This window comes from Bos javanicus, chromosome 3, assembly GCF_032452875.1.
Source record: "Bos javanicus breed banteng chromosome 3, ARS-OSU_banteng_1.0, whole genome shotgun sequence".
NCBI lineage: Eukaryota > Metazoa > Chordata > Mammalia > Artiodactyla > Bovidae > Bos > Bos javanicus.
In genome coordinates, this window is record NC_083870.1 from 79,022,647 (window position 1) to 79,042,686 (window position 20,040).

Genomic DNA, 20,040 nt, shown 5'->3' on the forward strand with positions numbered 1-20,040 from the left:
CATCTTGCTCACCTGTACCCCATACCTGGAACTATACCTGGATGCGAGCTCACAGCATCCCAATGCCACCACTCTGTATCTTAGTCAAAGTCTGTCAAGAAAGCAACGGGCTCTATTCTTCAATGTGCTAACTTGAAGTGAGTTGCCATGAAGACAGAAGATACCAGAAAACTCTAGAAAAGAAATCCACATTAAATAATTTGATCTGGCACTTAGATTGAGCACAGTAGACTTTGCTGAAATTATATATTAGGCTTTGTAACTAAGGCAACATAGATTTTAGTTGGACACACTTTTAAATATATTTTAAATTGTCCCAACTACAAATTCACCATTAGAAATAATATTTTTACCGTTTAATGGAATGATATAGTATAGCATTCCCTGTTCAAATAAATAACTCACCAAATTAAGAAAGATGTTTCTCTTCTGGTATCCAAAAATGAAGAAAATCATTAGTATGCTTGAAAGGTAGAGGGTACAGGGGAAGGGTTTAACTCTAGCAGGGACACATTCTGAAACCCTAGTACTAGATCACAGATTCTTAAAACTAGTTAGCACCTTCAAAATTACCTAATCTAACCTTTCACTTGAAAACAGAGCTTCCTAGATATCAAATGTAATAACAGTTCTAATACTACATTATATGAAAATTTGTAGCTTTCAAAATACTTTCATATGTATTTTATGCTTGATATTTATAATCTAGTGAGAAAGGCAGGAAAGTTCATATCATTTACCATCCTACATTTGGGACAATAAAGAGATAGTGACTTGCTCAAGTACATAGCCAGAACCTTGAAACAAGCTGTAAAAAATCAATGCCTACCCACCTGGCAAATTCTTGGCCTCATCCCCACAGCTAAGAATGGTGCCAAAAGATGTTAGAATTTTTTGAATTAAAATCAATTTTTCTTTCTACTCTTTGCTTTCTTTTCCCAATGTTATATGGCTATCCAAGGTCCCTTGGACAGCAAGGAGATCAATCCAGTCAATTCTAAAGGAAATCAACCCTGAATATTCACTGGAAGAACTGATGCTAAAGCTGAAGCTCCAATACTTTGGCCACCTGATGAAAAGAGCTGCCCCACTGCAAAAAATCCTGATGCTGGGAAAGATTGAGGGCAAGAGGAGAAGGAGTGATAGAGGATGAGATGGTTGGATGGCATCATCAAATCAATGGACATGAGTTTGAACAAGCTGCAGATGATGAAGGAGAGGGAAGCCTGGCGTGCTGCAGTCCATAGGTTCCCAAAAAGTCATCCACGACTCAGTGACTAAACAAAAACAAAGTCACCTCTACTGGTTGGGGTACTGCCAGGACTAGAACCCAATACAAAACTTGTACTGCCTCACCAAGCTAACTTATTAAATGAAAACCAAGAATCCATACCATTTCATGAGACTTGATATGAGCCATTCTAGCTCAAAACACTCATCAATGTCCAGTTAACAGTCTAAATGTCTAACACCAAAGAAATAGTAAAATAATGTATGATGTTATGGAATATTATACAACCAGCAAAATAATGTCTCTGGAGATAATATCATAAGGATCATAATGACAGCTAACATTTGCTGATCAAACATTTACCCTGTACCAAATACTATTCTTTAACTACATAATATATCACATGTATTATAAAAATAATAATAACTATAGAGCTCAGACAGTAAAGCATCTGCCTACAATGCGAGAGACCCAGGTTCGATCCCTGGGTCAGGAAGATCCCCTGGAGAAGAAAATGGCAACCCACTCCAGTACTCTTGCCTGGAAAATCCCATGGACTGAGGAGCCTGGTAGTATAGGCCATGGGGTCGCAAAGAGTCGGACACGACTGAGTGACTTCACTTCATAGATAACATATCAAGTTAATTTAATCCTTATAATAACCTTTTCACTAGGCATTATCTCATATAGAAGAAGAAACTGAGGAACAGAGGGGTTAAAATATTTTCCTAAGCTAGCATAGTGGGCAAGGGTAGAGCGATCAGGATTTGAATCTGGGAACTTCGACTCTAGTTCCCATGCTCTTAACAAACATCCACGCCTAGGATAGTGATTACAATCTAATGGAAACTAATAAAGTTATGTGTATAAACATAACACATTGGTTTCTTTGATATAAATCTGTATTTTTATCATAAAACTACTAAGAGCTAGCATTTATTGAGTGCTTACTTAATACCCCAGGTAAGTTCCAAGTGCGATCTGTATATAAATCTTATTTAATTCTCCACCATCTTGAAGTAGGTATTATGTCCTTCACTTTACTGGTGAGATTGCTGAGGCTTAAAGAGCTTCAGACTATCTCTTCCCAAAGTCCATATTCTACACTCAACAAATGGAAGCAGCAGTTATTGTTATTTTCTAATAATGAGATTACTGTTGATTTCAATTTCTTCTTTGTATCTTTCAAAGTTTTCTACAATGAAACCTTGTCTTTGTCTTCCTTAAAATGAGAGGAACACAAATAAAAGAGGCAGAATGTGTGAGATACTAGATTTAAGTGCATGCTCCTGGAACCAGAGTGTGGCTCTCTGCCAGAGGGAGCCTACGCAGCAGATGGATGCTTTGGGGAGAGCAGAGTGAACAGAGTTCTGGGTACTTCCTGGCATCCAGGAACCAGGCTGAAGTCTTCTATGTGCCCGACAGAGAATGCTGAGTAAGTCTTTACTATGGACCAATACTCTTCTAAATGTCTTACATGTATTAACTCATTTAATTTTCATGGTAACCGCATGCTGGGTTGCTTGAATATCCTCCATAGGGTCTGTGACCCCTTGACAGGATTCATTCATTCATTCACTGGATATTTATTGAGCACTTACACATGCCACACATTGGTGATACAAAAATGATTAAGACATGGTCCCAGCTCTGACAGAGTCCTTGGTCCTTGGGGAAGGAACAAATAAAGTAGGTACATGAACAGAAAATAGCAGCTAAGATTTATTGAGAGATTAACACTTTGCCTCAACGCAACATCATACGTAAGTTTCTACCTAAGTTTCTAGCCCACCAGTCTGTTCTGTGGATTTTGGCCTTACTATGCTGGTCTCCATGATCAAGTGAAAAATTTCCTTAAAAACCTCTCTCCCTTTCTTTCTCAGCTTATTGGTTCTATATCTCTGGAGAACTCTGATTGCAAGACATGAACTTTCTGTTTAATCCTTAACACTTTTCTGTGATTAAATTACCATGAAAAAGATACAGTTAATGTCACTCTTGGGCTTCCCAGGTGGTGCTAGTGGTAAAAAACCCACTTGTCAATGCAGGAAACAAAAGAGATGCAAGTTCGATCCTTGGGTTGGGAATATCCGCTGGAGGAGGGCATGGCAACCCACTCCAGTGCTCTTGCCTGGAGAATCTCATGGACAAACTAGCCTGGCGGACTACAGTCCATGGAGTTGTAAAGAGTTGGACATGACTGAGTGACTAAGCACATCACTCTCACTTTCCAGATGAGAAAACATGTTCACTGACTTCCTAAGGTCACACACATGAGATTTAACCTAGGTCTGACTGACTTTAAAGTCAGGGCTCTTAAACCTTCTGCTACTTGGCCTTGAAGAGTTGGAATTAAGAACTAAGTCAGCACAGGGCAGGGAGCACCTCATCCTCAACCTAGGAGAATGTGGGAAGACTTCCTTCCTTGAAGGGGTTGCTTTTGTTTGACCTTGAATGATCAGAACAGACTGTCACCACACAGAGAAGGAAATGGACAGTGTATGCAAGAGAAAGAGAAGGCAAGGAGCTCCTGTCTGGCCCAGGCGATGAGACACAAGGGTGTACAGTAGCCCACGAGTGAAAATGTTGCCCAGCACACAAAGACATTTGGAGTTTGCCTTTAAAGCATGAGGAACAATCAAAGGCAGGTGAGGAAAGTGACCTCTCTGATGGCTGTGAAGAGGATGGATTGGAAGGTAGAAACAGCAAGATCTTGTCAGACGTGGTAGCAGGGGAAGAAAAAGACAGATCGGAGTCAGGAAGGATAATCAACAGCTCTTGAGGACCTCCTGACATGAGGGAGTCAGAAAGGAAGAATTGGAAATGAATCCCAACACTGACTCTGCCTTGGCTACTTTGTAGACACAGTTCTTTGAATTAGGGGCACAATGAGGCTAAGAGAAACTTAATGATTAAGGTCAATAGCACAGGAGTAGGGTTCTACCTGCTGCAGGGCTTACAGAATACTTTCTATCATCTCTACCATATACCAGTGCTGTGGGCAATTTTTCATACGTCATTTTTCAGTGACTCACTAAGGGCATTTATAAAGGCTGGGTGTACTGGCTGCTCAGCTAGACCACCAGTACTCTAGTTTTAGGCCCTGTATTTCAACTTAGGGATACTGCTCATTGTAGGAAAAGCAAAGTAACATCATCTCAATTGGCAGAGGTGCCCTGGAATGTGATGTTGAGATAAGTGCTGAGGCCAGAGAGAAAGATGACCATGATTGATTAGTGATGTCTGCTACAGCCAATGAAGGGATAGTACAGGACATAGACACTGAGAATAGAGGATTATAGAATATGCTAGTAATTAACAGTACAGTGAACAGAAGAGGGAACTCTGTAAGGCTTCTCCGCAATGAGACGCAGCAATAATCTACCTGAAAAGCAAAATAGCAAGCAGTAATGACTAGCCACCAAAAGCTATCAGACCCACATTGTAACAACCAATCTGAGAGAGCCATCTGAAAAAGAAGCTGGCATTTGCATCACACCCTTTTGATGTTTTCATATTTATGATCTCATTTGATTTTCCTGACAGCTGAGGGCGGGAGCCAGCATTACTGCTACCTGACAAATGGGGAGGGCGAGGCCAAAGAAGGTCCAGAACTCACTCAAGGTTGCACAACTATTCAGGAGATTGAGTCTTTTCAGGTCCTCATCCTTCCCTTTGCACACCCCTGACTCACAGACAGCATCTGCTGTGGCAGCCCAGGACAAAGCTATAAATGGGCCCATTGTATGTGTACTCAGCAGAGAGATGGCCCTGGGGACACATTCATTTGTGTGCCTTTGGGCAGTTACCCAACCAGCCCCAGCACCTTTGAACGTGAAAGGCACCGCAGGCTCCAAGTCTTTGTCTATTCACGCTTTTGGAATCACTACTAAAGTAAAATTTGACCTGTCCTCTTATACAGGGAATAAAAATCCTCAGGAAGCCTGTTTCACTTGGCTTTGGTTTCCTCAACTGCAAAATGAGGCTGGACTTGATTGGTTCATCTTCCAGGGTAGCACACATCATCACACTTTCATGATAATGGCCAAGGCTTTCACGGAATCTCGATGAACACCCAGCTGTCCTTCTCAGGGAGAAAGGGCTATTGTTTGTAGTAGGAGCCAGGCTTTTTGATAAAGTGTTTTGTAGAATGCAAGCTGTGAAAGTTTAGAGTCCACAGGACTAGTGATATCATATGTCCCTTCCCATGATAAAATTAGAGGAATCAGTCAGTGTCATTGAAAGGAGCTCACTGGACTAAAACACTCCTGCTTAGCTGGACTTCTTCAGGATAGTGACTGGTCTGGAGGCTCACGATCTGATAATAAAATTAACTTGTTTATTTCTGAAGAAGGCTCTTTAAATATCAGTCAAATTTAGATGATCTGTTGTTGGCTTGTCAGCTAGAGACCTGGGCTAAATTTCAAACACCAGCCAGATTTTCCAATTACAGCATTATACAAATAAAGAGCACTTGACTAGGAATCAAGATTGGCTCATAAATTCTGGTTCTGCCTTTTGGTAAGGTTGTCACTTTGAACAAGTCACTTAACATCATTGAGCCTTGGATGCCTTCTGTTTGAAATGAGGATAGTAATACCTATTTATACCACATAGAGACAGTGTAGAATAAAATAAGTACTGAAGATGTGGTACTTCTATATACTAGATCTAAGCTTCTGAAGATGGAGTCTACAGCTGTCTTTTTTTTCAGTCATATTCACTGGGCCTAGCATCATAACTGAGACTAAAGAAAAAGCTTCAGATATACCTGGTAAATGAATGAACATTTTGGAAACTTTGAGGTCTGTATATCACATAATCTTACACCTGTGTCCTAAGTGAGCATAATCTCCTTCTACTGTTTGTTAAAGATATGTGACATGGATCACTCTGAGTCTTTAAAAAACAAAAAAAGCCTAAAATACTAGTTCATAATAGAAGTCTATATGAACTCAGGAGAAACAAAAGTCTCTGATACATAGTCAAAATATTTGTGAATTGGTGTGTAGCTATGATTCTGACATCATTTGTCATGGAGCTCTATCTTTTGCATGGAAATGTTCAAGCCTAGAATTGTAGTTGAACTTTGAGCTCTAACTTTGAGCTTGGTGCCATTAGCCAAGGTAAGAGCATGATATGCCTCCACTTACTGAAATGTGGGGGAAGAATGAGTCTGATAGGCACCATCGTAAGACAGTCATAGAACCAGTGTCAGAATAACAGGCTTCTGAATACCCACCTGTTTCCTGACACATGGATAACACAGGCCCATGCAGACTGACTTCTGCAAAAGGAAACTGACTTTCCTACCATTGAAGGGGATCCAGCAATTCCACTTCTGGTTGTTTGTCTAAAGAAAACAAAAACACTAGTTCTAAAAGATACATGCATCCCAGTGTTCATCACAGCCTTATTTACAATAGTCAAGATATGGAAGCAATCTAAGTGTCCCTCAACAGATGAATGAATAAAGAAGATATGATAAATAGGTGAAAAAAGTGGAAGTGTTAGTTGCTCAATCATGTTCAACTCTTTGCAACCCCATGGACTGTAGCCTGGCAGGCTCCTCTGTCCATAGGTTTCTCCAGGAAAGAATACCAGAGTGGGTAGCCATTCCCTTCTCCAGGGGATCTTCCTTACCCAGGGATCAAACCCTGGTCCCCTACACCGCAGGCAGATTCCTTATCATCTGAGCCACCAGGGAAAGAATCTAGAAACTGCTTGCAATGCAGGAGATCCAGGTTTGATCACTGTGTCAGGAAGATGCCCCAGAGAAGGGAATGGCTACCCACACTAGTATTGTTGCCTGGAGAATTTCTTAAGTGGTATTATTTACTTACTCAGCCATAAAAGAGAATGAAATCTTGCCATGTGCAACAACATGGGTAGACCTGGAGGGTATTGTGTTAAGTGAAGTAAATCAGAGAAAGACAAATACTGTTTGTTTTCACTTATACGTGGAATCTAAAAGACAAAACTGATAAACAGATACAATAGAACAGAAATGAACTCACAGATACAGAGAAAAAATTAGTGGTTGCCAGAGGGGAGGGGGGTGAGGGAACAGGTGAAATAGGTGAAGGTACAAACTACCAACTATAAAATAAATAATAGGGATGTAATGTACAGCACAGAGAAAATTGTCAATAATATTATAATAACTTTATATGGTGAGTAATCTATAAAAATATTGAATCACTATATTATATATCAGACACTAATATAATATTGTAGGTCAACTATACTTCAACCAAAAAAAAAAAGAGAAAGGGACTCAAGGGTATGTGTCTATTTGTTCTTACTTCTCTGAGTCTCTCTCTTAAACATTCCCCTGACCTTTGCTCCAGACACACTGGCCTCCTTGCTGTTCTACCCACATTCTGAGCCTTTCACTAGCTCTCCCTGCTGCTACTTTGGATTATTCCTCCCGATAATTACTTGACTGCTCACTCCCTTCCCTCCCTCAAGCCTTTGCTTAAATGTCTTCTTAGAGAAACTCTGAGCAGGCAGGAATCTGTTTTATTCACTACTGAGCCTCTAACACCTAGAACCATGTCTAACACCTAGTATGCATTCAATATACAATTTTTAATGCATAAATAGTTCTATGTTCAGAGCTACATAGGAGAGTTGCATAAGCGCATTTTTGTTTTTCAGCACAGCAAAAGCAAAGATGCAAAGCAAACTTGCAGCATACGTGCAATAGGACAGTAGAGGAAGAATACAGCAGTAAGAGCGGATAGGAATATATCTGAATCATTTTTTGTGTGTCAGGAAAAGTATGCTTTGAGGTGGGAGGAAGAGGAGTCAATTATGAGAATTCAAACCTTAGAGGGAGTGAATATGTGGAATCCAAATCATTCAGCAGATGCCAGAGACTCTTAGAGCTGGAATTTCTAGAGGGATGACGGATCAATGCTCGTACTTTGTTTGCAAGGAAACAGAACTCCAGGAAGGTAAAGTAATCCTCTCCACACACATAGCTGAGAAGTGACAACACTTAAGACTCAAACCTAAGTCTGATGCCTGGGTCCATGGTCTTTGAAACAAAAAATCCAATCTGCACAAATTCAGTGAACATATTGAGTTTCTAAGATTCACAAATTCTCCAGTCAAGACTAATTTGGCATCTGAAAAACCTCACATCCATCACATGCCACTGCATGCACAAATATGTCATACAACGTTACATTTGTTTACACACATTAATTTACTTACAATACTTTCCCAAATTCCAAATGCCTGGCTCTATAGGCATTATTTTCAGATCTGGTCATAAGCCAGGAAAAAAGAAATAGAACCCAGAATGAAAAGGAGGAATTGAAGAATGAGAAAAGTGGAGAAAGGAAGGCAAAGATACAAGGAAAGCAGAAGGGAGAGAAAAAAGAAAAAAATGTACGGGGTATTGACAACAATGCCTGTGGGAATATCTTTGAATAGCTCTGCTATAACTTGTCTCTTTCCATTATGAAATCATTTCCTTGGCACTAATCCCCAAAATAATTCAAGCTCAAGTACATATTTTCAAATGGACTATTTCTTTTCTTTGGCTTCTCAAAAGGTATTATCTATATCTTACAATTAGCACTCCACAATACGTATATTTCCCTAGTTATCTCATGTTTATAGATCTTGTTTCTCCAGGAAAAATATAGATTTGAGAATTTATTTTTGTTATATTCACCATAAGTGAAAGTGAAAGGAAGTGAAGTCGCTCAGTCGTGTCTGACACTTTGCGACCCCATGGACTGTAGCCTATCAGGCTCCTCCCTCCATGGGATTCTCCAGGCAAGAGTACTGGAGTGGGTTCCTTCTCCAGGGGATCTTCCCGACCCAGGGATCGAACCCGGGTCTACCACATTCCAGGCAGACGTTTTAACCTCTGAGCCACCAGGGAAGCCCATATTCACCATAATACCCCAAATAATACTTTAAAATGTACACTGTTAAGTGATCAGTCACTTACATCTGGTTTTATTCACTTAGTCAATAAACATCTAAGCATCCACTCTGCATAGCGAGATAAGAACAGAGAGGGAAATGATGGATCTAATTCTTGCCCTCATGGAGCTTACCTCTGAGTCAGAGATTCAGTTGATACACTGTTAAACAACCGCAGATCATAAAAATAGCTTTTAGGAAAGACAGAAGACCAAGATGGACTCAGTGCGCAGGGTGTGTGTCTGGGAGCTTGGGATGACAAGGATGGGAGGGAAGGCCTCCAGACAAGGTGGCAGTATTGCTGGGACCACAAGAGAATCAGTTACACCGTGAGCTGGAAAAACAGTGTTCTTGGCCGAGCAAAAGCCCTGAGGCAGGGAAGTATTTGCTCTAGACAATCTGAGACAGGTAACAAAGCTGTTGGTGTACGTGACATACTAGATGAGCTTGATCAAGCCCAGGAGGCCAGAGCTCTTGGCTCCTGTAACTCCTTTACAATTATCTTTCTCCCTTTCTTAATTCCATTCGTGAGTTTCCATAATGCAAGCGGGGCTTCCCTGGTGGCTCAGTGGTAAAGATTCTGCCTGCCAGTGACCTCTGGGCCGGGAAGATCCATCCCCTGGAGAAGGAAATGGCAGCCCACTCCAGTATTCTTGACTAAAAAAATCCCTTGAACAGAGGAGCCTGACAGGCTACAGTCCATGGGACTGCAAAGAGTTGGACATAACTGAGCGACTGCAAGGAGATCCAACCAGTCCATTCTGAAGGAGATCAGCCCTGGGGTTTCTTTGGAAGGAATGATGCTAAAGCTGAAACTCCAGTACTTTGGCCACCTCATGAGAAGAGTTGACTCATTGGAAAAGACTGATGCTGGGAGGGATTGGGGACAGGAGGAGAAGGGGACGACAGAGGATGAGATGGCTGGATGGAATCACTGACTTGATGGACATGAGTCTGAGTGAACTCCAGGAGTTGGTGATGGACAGGGAGGCCTGGCGTGCTGCGATTCAAGGGGTCGCAAAGAGTCGGACACAACTGAGCGACTGAACTGAACTGAACTGAACTGAGTGACTAAGCACAGCACAACACAGCACAAACCACAATTATGAAAGTAAAATTAAACATAATTTTAAAATCCAGCATTTAGAGTCTCTAAAAGTTCTAAAAATACCCAAAAAAATTGTTTTGAAATTTCTCTCCATCTCTTCATTGTCCTCTAGTAAACCTTCTTGCCCTCAAATAGCAATATGAGAAACCGAAAACACATTTAATGGCATTGTTTTCTTTTGGCTAACTACTATATAAAATGTCGTGTTCTTTATACATTTCATGGCAAATATTTAGTTTCAGGTAAATAATCTTTGATGGACTTAGTTAGAGAATCCAACCACTATTTATATCGCTACAGAAAAATTTGTTCCAAGTGACTGCTTCACAGACAAACTCAGGAACATAAAAACTGTGAGTTGCTGACTTCCTGCAACTTGTTTATTTGAAACATGGATAGCATATGTGCCAAATTATTCACAGTCTTCCAGCATGGTTTATCTAAGTTAATCTTTTTTAAAGACTACATGTTCTTTTAGAGATTTAAAGTTGACCTTGGGAATTAGATGGGAATTTATACATAAAAGGAGGCTTTTTCCAACCCTGAGCCCTTTAAGAAGGAGAGAAATTGCATAAGGAATGGAATATATATTAAAATCTCATATGCCTCCTTATGATTTTCCAAAATAACATCACTATTTCTGGGAAGGGAATTGATAGAAAAGTAAGAAGCAGTCCCTTTAAAACTTCTTGCTACTGCTGCTGCTGCTAAGTCGCTTCAGTCGTGTCCAACTCTGTGCGACCCCATAGACAGCAGCCCACCAGGTTCTGCCATCCCTGGGATTCTCCAGGCAAGAACACTGGAGTGGGTTGCCATTTCCTTATTAGCTAACTACAAAATGAACAGTTACAGCTTCAAAATGCTTTGTTCCTTTTTGATAATAGCAAAGAATCTTCCAAACAAATAAACTTCATTCCTAGATAGGGGAAAGAAAAGCTCTTACCATTACAAGGTTCATTGTAACAACAGAAGATCAGTTAACCTAGAACTGCTTAAATTTTTCTAAACATTGATTTTGGAGATAATAGGTATTAAGAAGGAATTGAGAAGTGTGATTCTGTGAAAACTCATATTTAAAAGAAAGACAGATGCAACCAGTAAAACTTAAGTCCTAGTCTTCAATCAGGTTAACATGTCCACTTTGATACAAAGCAAAAAGAAAAAGTTCATATTTAAAATGTTATGCGGGATCAAAACTAGGAGATTTGTGATGAACATGGGTCCAAAATCTGTTCTCCTATTTTTTTACCTCAATGTATTAGTTTTTATTCTTGCAATTTAGAAAAAGTACTACAGAAGCACTCAGTACAGAATACACTTACTGATGGGCTATTATGACTAATAAAGACAATAAAATTTATTAAATTAATCTGCACATTGCAATTAAACCCAGTGAATCCTTAAAATATGCTTGTTAACTTTAAAAATTATTTTAGGATGAAACCATTGGCACCCCCAAACTTTTCTTTTCAGTAAAACACCTAAGAGCCTGAATAGAGAACTGAAAACATCAGCGCGTTTAGTCCAGTTCTGCCAGACAAGGGAAAACTTCCCATACCGCCTTACAAATTAACAAATGTCCCTGGAAACCCTGACTCAGTTTCCCTTACCTTAAAGAAAAAGTAGCTAAAAGGTCATTTTCAAACTTTAATAATAACATATGTAACACAACAAAGTCCTTGAATAGTTGCTCTAATCACACAGACTGCACTGTAAGCTTGGCCAGTACACACACCCTTTATGAGTATTAATAATTCCCTTTGCTCATCCTCTTTCCCTTCATAGTCATACTACTTAAGGCTCCACATCACATGATATTCTTTAGGAAAGACCCAATACTAATCATTGCCAAAAAATTTTTTTTCAATGTAGAAATCAACAAATCAAGTCCCTTAAAATACACTTTTGAAAGAAAAATATTTGAAAAGAGTCATGGAGGCACAAAGTATAATACCAGTAACATGCTTGAGGTCCCTGTAGAATTATTTCACTGCCTTCTGTGATACTGGACCCAGTGGAGAGGTAGTAACAATGCTTCTCTATGGTCAGAATTTCTAATAGACACTGAATGAATGGAGCATATATCCTAGTCCATCAAAATGAGAACACAAAAGTAAACCATAAGCCATTCTGATGAATATCTGTTCACTCTCGCTTTACACAGAGTAGAGAAGCAGCTTTGAAAAGTTGCCATGGTCATGTTTTTCCTGAGCAATAGACATTAATAAATACCAAAACACATACACACAAATGCAAATGTGAGTTCTCTCCCTTTCTAGAATAATGTATATGGGCAGATGACATATGTGTGTATAACTGTGCATGAGTGTGTGTGTGTGTGTGATTGTCTGTGTCACATGTACTAATTGAGAAGAGACAGCATTTAACTATCTGGATGTTTGGTGACACATTCTCTGAGCCCACTGATGTTTGGTAGACGGCTGCCATGACTGGATTTTCAGTTCCTTTTAGGGGGTTTCTTATCTTTCCAAGGCTATCTTGATAGATAGAAGCCTAGGGAAGAGTTAAGTTGGAATGATAACTGCTATGACACACTTTCAGAGTAAGAGCATTAAAGAGGTGAAATTGTGAGATGCAGTATCAGAAACTTGCATATATTGGCAGAAAGGCTGGCATCTAAGTTGGAAGGCCATTGATAGGCAAACTGGACTTCTGGTTAAGGTTCCCACCAGCCTTTCTAAAGTCATTGAACCAAGAAGATAATAAGTCTTGAATAGCACTGAAGCAGGAACTATAGGTAGATTAAAAAATATTAGTCTCATTTACATTTTTAAGCCACTGGAAACACCTGTCCAATTTCTTTTGCAAGGATCTGATGGATGGGAACCGCACCCCTAGTGTCATCTTTAACTCCTAACAGTGCTAAGATAACATCCTTCATTAGATAAATTTGGCAAATGCAGAGCAATAGTGTTAATTCAGCTCCAACACAAGTCTTTGTTACAGTTCTCCTTTCAGTGTAGTCAGCCCAGATAAGCTTATCACAGGGCTTTGACTGACATTCTGGGATAGCACAATAGACAATATTACCAGAAGAATCCTTAACAAGCATCAAAAAATATCACTTCCTTCAGAGATAATTTCAGTCCATAGTTTATAAGGCAAGAAGTAAATCTTCCAAGTCCCTGTGTAAGATTAAAATCTAATCAGAATGTGTGTGGATTTATTAAGAAATGCTACATGAAATTTAGCTGGAGAAATCTAGTACCTCTGTAGACACATTTTTTTTCTGAAGAGGGCAATGCACATGAGCTTCTAACTGAAAACTCCCTCAGTAATGCTCTTTCTGTTTGTCTTGCCTTGTTATGCAAAGGTTAAATTCAGTTTGAATTAATGAAAATGATTTAATCTTGATCATTAGTAAACTTAGTTTATTTAGGCCGTTGTTTAAAGAAATAGCTTAAGAACTCTTCGCAAACAAGACCAGGCTCCATACAAAATGATATCCAATCTCTCTTTTAAGGCTATTTTCTAAAATCTGTGGGCCATGACTGTAGAATTCTTCACTCCCCCAAATCACATTAACAATGTTTGACATGATGACGGACAGAGCAAAAAGAATTCATTTCTGCCAAATAAGTATAGGCAACACTGCTGTTTTTCTTTTTTTTCCACAACCATTCTCTTCTTATTCCATCTTGGTAAATTTCTAAGGAATGTTTCAAATCTGTAAGACAGACCTTGACTTAAGAGGTGGCCTCTCTGCCATTTTCATGGCAGATTTGAGACCCATTATGCACTCGATTCTGCATTGTGAAATCCAGGCTGGGGACAAATTTCTGCCTGTCATCTTAGGAAAGGCCAGGAGTTTTGCACCATCCTGTAGTGTGAAAGCAGAAAATCAAAGCCAGGGTAGGGCTGCCTGCTTCTTTCCTAATCAGCTTGCTGCTTTTCTGAGGCAATCTTGGTTGTCACCATGTCAAGCTTAGAAGGGTAGTTTAGTAGAATAAAATGTAGTTTAAACAACATGTCTCCCAGGAAAGTTCCTCTTTACACTTAATATTGAATGCAAAAAGCTAATCAGTTAATTTGATGCTTGGCTAAGAACCATGACACAGGGAACGCATTTAAGAAGCACAAAATTCTTCTTAAAAAAACCTGATAAGAGCCCGAATAAGAAGACAAGAGTCCCAAATATTTTCCTCACATCATTCATTCTGTTGCAGTGACAGCCCCCTACAACTAGAGCCTGTGGACAAAATGAAACCCCTCACCCCAAGGGTATGCTGTAAATTGCAGAGATAAAAACATCTTAAAAGAATTTTTAAAATTTTTAAACAGTTCACTGAAAATGACAGCATGGATAACTGTGTCAATGACCTCTCCTGTCTACTGTCAATTTCAGAAGACAAGTTTCCACTGTAAATGTTTAATCAGTGTAGTCCCAGGAACCCAGAGCAGAAAACCTTATCTTCTCTCCCAACTTCTCTGCTTTGCAAGCTCTTTCCTAGCTCTATCTCAGTTCTTTGCAAGCACTTTAGGTTTTTCTCTCTCATAAGAGCTGGGAGCTCTGTAGGTTCTGAGCTAAACAGAAGCCCTGTGGTTTGATTCCATTAGTCTGAGCCCTGGTCCGCTGCAAGCAAACTGCAGCATTTCTGTTTGTACATCCTGGCAACCGGGTTCTAGACCAGCCACAAACACAGGCTGCACACATATTTCAACGCTGTTCTCCCCAAACCTTGCCTGTAGCCAGTCAACCACAACAGAAAGCATCCTACCTTCCATCATGGTGGCAGAATTGCATTCCTTAATTTCCAAAGAGTCTGAAAAAACACAGGAGGATACGATTCCAGGTCTCAGCTTAAGTCCTCGCAAAGCTGCTGCCGCCGCCGAGAGATCAGCTGTGTCCGCTACTGAAGCCAAAGGAGACAAGTGTTAACCCCATAGATAGGCCATGGATGCTGCTGGTGCTGCTTCACCTACAAGCTCCCAGGAAGATGCTGCGAGAGAAAGGGAGAGGAACAGGCAGCCGGCCGAGCTGCACCGCCTGCGTTGCCTCGGCCAATCCCTTCAGCTCTGGACCGCGTCACATGGTAGCCAGCCCGCATCTCCTGACACAATACCCCGGGAGAGCACACAGAACCTATTTCCCGTCCCCATTCCCCTCCACCCCCATCCCCTCCGGCTTGTCACCAAATGCACAGCCCCTTCCCCACCTGGTGACGCACTTCCCCCGCCCCTCCTCTTCTTCTTAAGCTTATTGCAGCGGCTGGGTACCCGAGATTAATTATCAGACGCCGCCACCTTCACCGCGGACTCGGGCATGAAAGGCGCACCTAAGTGACTCGCTGCGGAGAGGAATTATTATTATTATTTTACAGAAACACTTCTTAATAATTCCGTGCAGCCTGGAGTCTTGGCTGCGCACACTCAAGCTCCCATTCCCATCTCCCTTTGCCCTGAAGGAATTCCAAATGTCAGTATCTGTGGCCTCCGCACACATCTGTGACTCTCTCTCTCATTCAGGAGAGAAAACTCAATCCGGCTGACGTCACATCATAAACAATTATCCCCAAAAGGATGGTGCAGAAGAAATTTCACCCCAGCTGCCTTCAAGAGAGCCAGGGGATTAATCGCGCATGACATGCCGAAGGGCTGGGAACTGTCATTAAAACAAAGAAACAAAAGAACCCACCCGAGTGGGGCTCTGGAATCGCACTGGCAACGCATGAGATAATTTCTGGGGCGGGAGGCGGGAGAGAGGCGAGCAGGCAGAGAGGGAGGCCTCAGATGGACTTCCCTTCCTCCCTACTGGACCCGGGCAGCAGGACGCCACGGGGACCGCGGGGCGCAGCTCTGCCCCGCAGCGTTCGAGTCCAGCCGCCAGCGCATCCTTCCGGCCCAGCGCGCACGTGAGCCGCCGCGCAGCCCCAGGTGGAGAGTGGCCGCTACTACCCACTGCAGTCCCTGTAGGAAACCCAACTTTCTTCTGAATGACACTTCGCCCCCTCCCCCTCAAGCACCTCTAGGATCTATCTGCAGGCCTGAAAGCTCATTCGTTCACTCCAGCGGGGATCCGGAGGGGGACCCAAGTGTGGAGCCCTGGCCCGAAGGACGGGTGGAGTCCTGGTTATACAGCTTCCAGGGATGGGCTCTGGGCGCCGTGCTGCTGCTTATGTGGGAAAGGTTATGACACCTCGGCTGCTGGGTTGAGACTGTCACCTGACTGGTCCCTAGGGATCCGGGAGTCTTTCAGAGGGCTCCCAAGTACGAGAGGGTCTGGAGTTCCTCAGTTCCATTCTAGCAGGTTTAGTCCTCAGAGCGCTGAGGAAGCAGAAGGCAGGCGGAGTTTGGGAGGGAGGAGGAGACAGAAGGAAGATAGGAAAGAAAGGAAAGGCCTCTTCAGAACCCTAGGAGACAACAGCACAAGCGGGCATGTCTCCCTCTACAATCTGACGACGTGACTAGGAGAAAGGCCATTACATCACAGAGCAATTGTGAACATCAAAGGAAATAACGTCAAGAAGTAAGGTGCTTTGCACATCAGGGTTGAATCTCCAATACTATTGTTAATTATTTATATTATACATCTACCCATGAACTTTTGATATTGCCCAACCGTGGACATAGTCTAGTTCTTTCTATGAGAGCAAATATTCTATGAGAGAGGTATTGGCGGCTGAGAACTACTAGAGAAAATATAACTAGAAGAGCTAACTGAAACCATATTAACAGATGAAAAAAATTCAGTTCCTTAGCAACTTAGAAGTTTTGAAAAAACTCCTTGGTCTCCCTAAGGACACATATTTCAATGGCCTTGAAATTTCAAAATGAAACTCTGCAGGAGATACAGACACTTATGCCTTTTCCCTTATATCTGTGAAGCAGTTGAATTTTAAAAGAGGGAAGAATTCTGAAGCAAAACATGGTCTTGAGTACAACTTACAGTTCTCTGAAAACTGCAAGGGTATTATTGCAAAAAACAGATTGATTAGTGTAGGAGTCTTTAGCCAAACATTTTTTAATGGTTAAGAATATGGATAGATATTAGTGTCAAACAGACTGAGATCAAGTTCTGTCTCGGTCACTTCATGAGCTCTGTGACCCTGGACAAGTTATGTAATTCTCTGTGACTCACAGCTTCCTTATTTGTGAAATGGAGATAATAGTACCAAGTTCATAGGACTATAAATAGTACTAATAACAAATCTTTATTAATGACTTACTGTGTGCTAAGCAGTGTCCTAAATACTTTGCCAGTTAATTACTTAGTATTGTGTCTGGAGCATAATAAACCCTTCATATTGTCTTTTTAAGATTATTTCTACCAAAGGGCTACCAGAGGCATCAAAGAAGCTTGTAGCCAACTGAGAGTTATACCACATACACAGAAAACAACTTAGTGAAAGATTAGGTGATTCATCCAGAGGTGTAATGTTATTAGAGAGTTCTCAGAGACTGCTGTGTAGAAGAGTGATTACTGAATAATATAGGGAACTCTAAATTAGAAAATTGTCTTAATATGGAGTCTGGAGGTAAGTGGAGGCCCTGAGGTGCAGGGCTAGGCAACATTGTCAAAGATATAAGGGGAAAGGAGAGCCAGGGAAACCCAGACTGCCTGCCTTTTCTCACCTAATGTGAGTTTTACAGTGTGTTAGAGCAAACCTCTCCGATTCAGTGTGGGCACACATCAGTTTTGTTTACGACTAGACAGAAACAGGAAGTGGAGAAGGAAATGGCAACTCACTCCAGTATTCTTGCATGGAGAATCCTAGAGACAGCAAGCCTAGTTGGTGGGCTGCCGTCTATGGGGTTGCACAGAGTCGGACATGACTGAAGAGACTTGGCAGCAGCAGCAGAGACAGGAAGACAACTCAGAGATTCTTTTGGTTAGTGGAGTGTTCATAGAAAAAAGAAGTGTCTAGTTTCGATTGCTAGAGAAGGAACAAGAAAGGGATGTATGGTAAAGGTTGTTAGGTCAGTATCAAGACTGGTTAAACTTTATGTAAGCTTATCAAAAAAAATATTACCATCAGTTATAAAAGCATCTGATGAGCAAAGTTCTACTTCAAATAAAAAACTGTTCAATTATATTATCAGAAAAAGATTACACATTCTAATTTTTTTCATAGGTTTTTTTGGGGGGAAAAGTTATTTTCTCAAGAAGAAAGTACTTTAAATTGTAGCCCCGATTTCATCCCTTCCTAGGATAGCTTTTTCTTACCAAAGAGTACAAAGGAGAATTTCTAGCTGCTATAATAGTGAAATACTTTTTTTCTTTTTTCTGGTTTTAAATGGAAGACAAAAGATCTGTGGAAAAGATCTGGCAAATTACTGACTTGCCCCAAAGTACAAGGGCTATGCAGGAGTCTAACCCAGGATGGCAAATGTGTGCCCAGATCACACCAGGCTCTCAGAGAGTGCCTGAGACTAGTCCAAGACCCCAAAACTTAATTGCCAAAACTACTAGACATTTAAAATTTTTTTCTGAAATAATATTTGTATGCTAGTGATGCTTTGCTAGCTAATGTGAAGAGCCAACCTGTTGGAAAAGACCCTGATGCTGGGAAAGATTGAGAGCAGGAGGAGAAAGGGACAACAGAGGATGAGATGGTTGGATGGCATCACTGACTCATTGGTGCTGAGTTTGAGCAAGCTCTGGGAGATAGTGAAGGACAGGGAAGCCAGGTGTGCTGCAGTCCATGAGATGGCAAAGAGTCAGACACGACTTAACAACTAAACTGAACTGAACTGAAGCCCTATTACACATTTTTTTAAAAAAACAAATCCTATTATATAATTTACCATACACATTGAATTTCTTCACTATTTCTCAATTGTAGTGTGTATGTGGTGGGGGTCAGGAATCAGCTTATATTTCAGAAAGAGAAAGAAAATAATCAGAACTGAGTCACAAAGGAAGAAACAAAATTAACACAAAAGGAAAGCTTTTAAAAATGGACCCAGATACATAGCTCCAAGATAGTGACCTAAGGACAACATTGACTCTGTGCCTCTTGCTCTCCCTGCTGAAGCAGTTCAGTGAATGTCAGAAGGGAAATATTTTCTAAGCGCTGGAAATCAGCAAGGGTCCCACTTGAAGAATTAGATTTCCATGGGATGAAACAGATAAGGAGCAGAAAATATATATACCCATGCTCAGTATATTTATATTCTTTGTTAACAGGAAAAACCCCAACTGGAACTGACATGGGCAGAGAAGGAATCTTATGGGTATCTCACAGTATGGGAAGCACTGCACAGCTGAGGGAGAGCAGGAATTCAGTCCTCCAGGAAACAATGTGACCAGAACCAAGTACTCACAACTCTGTTTCTCCCAGCCCATCAACTTCTTTTTGCTTCCTCGTTTTTCTGCCTGTGATCAGAGAGCTGGCCATTTAAGTCTTTCAGGCTCATATCTTCATAGCTTGACTATCTGAGATCTACTTCAAAAACACTTCCAGGAAGGACTCTGGCTGACTCTGGTTTGGAGCACCGTTCAAACTTTGGACCCATTAACTAGGCCAGGTTGATGACGTCTCATGATGGACTTCTTCAAATCTAAAGTTACTTTGGGCTTAGTCATATGTCCATTACTAAGACTAAACCCAGGAGGAAAACAGGCACGTTTCTATGACAAGCAATAATATGAACCCCTTACGATTGGAGGGATAGAAGAGACATTGTCAAAGGAAGAGAGGGCACTATTACCAGAACAAATGTTGGGAGAGAAACTATAAAACAAAAACTGTCCATCATGTAGACATTAGTCAGTGAACCCAAGATAAAATTTGCA

The 20,040-nt window shown here is 41.1% G+C and overlaps 1 protein-coding gene across 17 annotated transcripts in view; it reads right to left on the bottom strand.

The window, feature by feature from the left end:
• The window catches only part of SGIP1 (SH3GL interacting endocytic adaptor 1), a 243,390-nt gene extending 224,760 nt beyond the window's left edge, over positions 1 to 18,630 (bottom strand). For 3 of the 17 annotated variants that reach the window (XM_061411694.1, XM_061411701.1, XM_061411691.1), the window contains exons 1-2: positions 17,992 to 18,365; positions 15,023 to 15,157 (exon numbers count right to left, since the gene is read on the bottom strand). In XM_061411694.1, the coding sequence (XP_061267678.1) occupies positions 15,023 to 15,157; positions 17,992 to 18,007 (151 nt within the window). In that variant the 5' untranslated portion in view covers positions 18,008 to 18,365. Of the gene's footprint in view, positions 1 to 15,022; positions 15,158 to 17,991 lie in introns of all 17 variants that reach the window. The other 14 variants (XM_061411690.1, XM_061411686.1, XM_061411696.1 and 11 more) reach the window with 12 other exon arrangements.
• Positions 18,631 to 20,040: the final 1,410 nt, after the last annotated feature.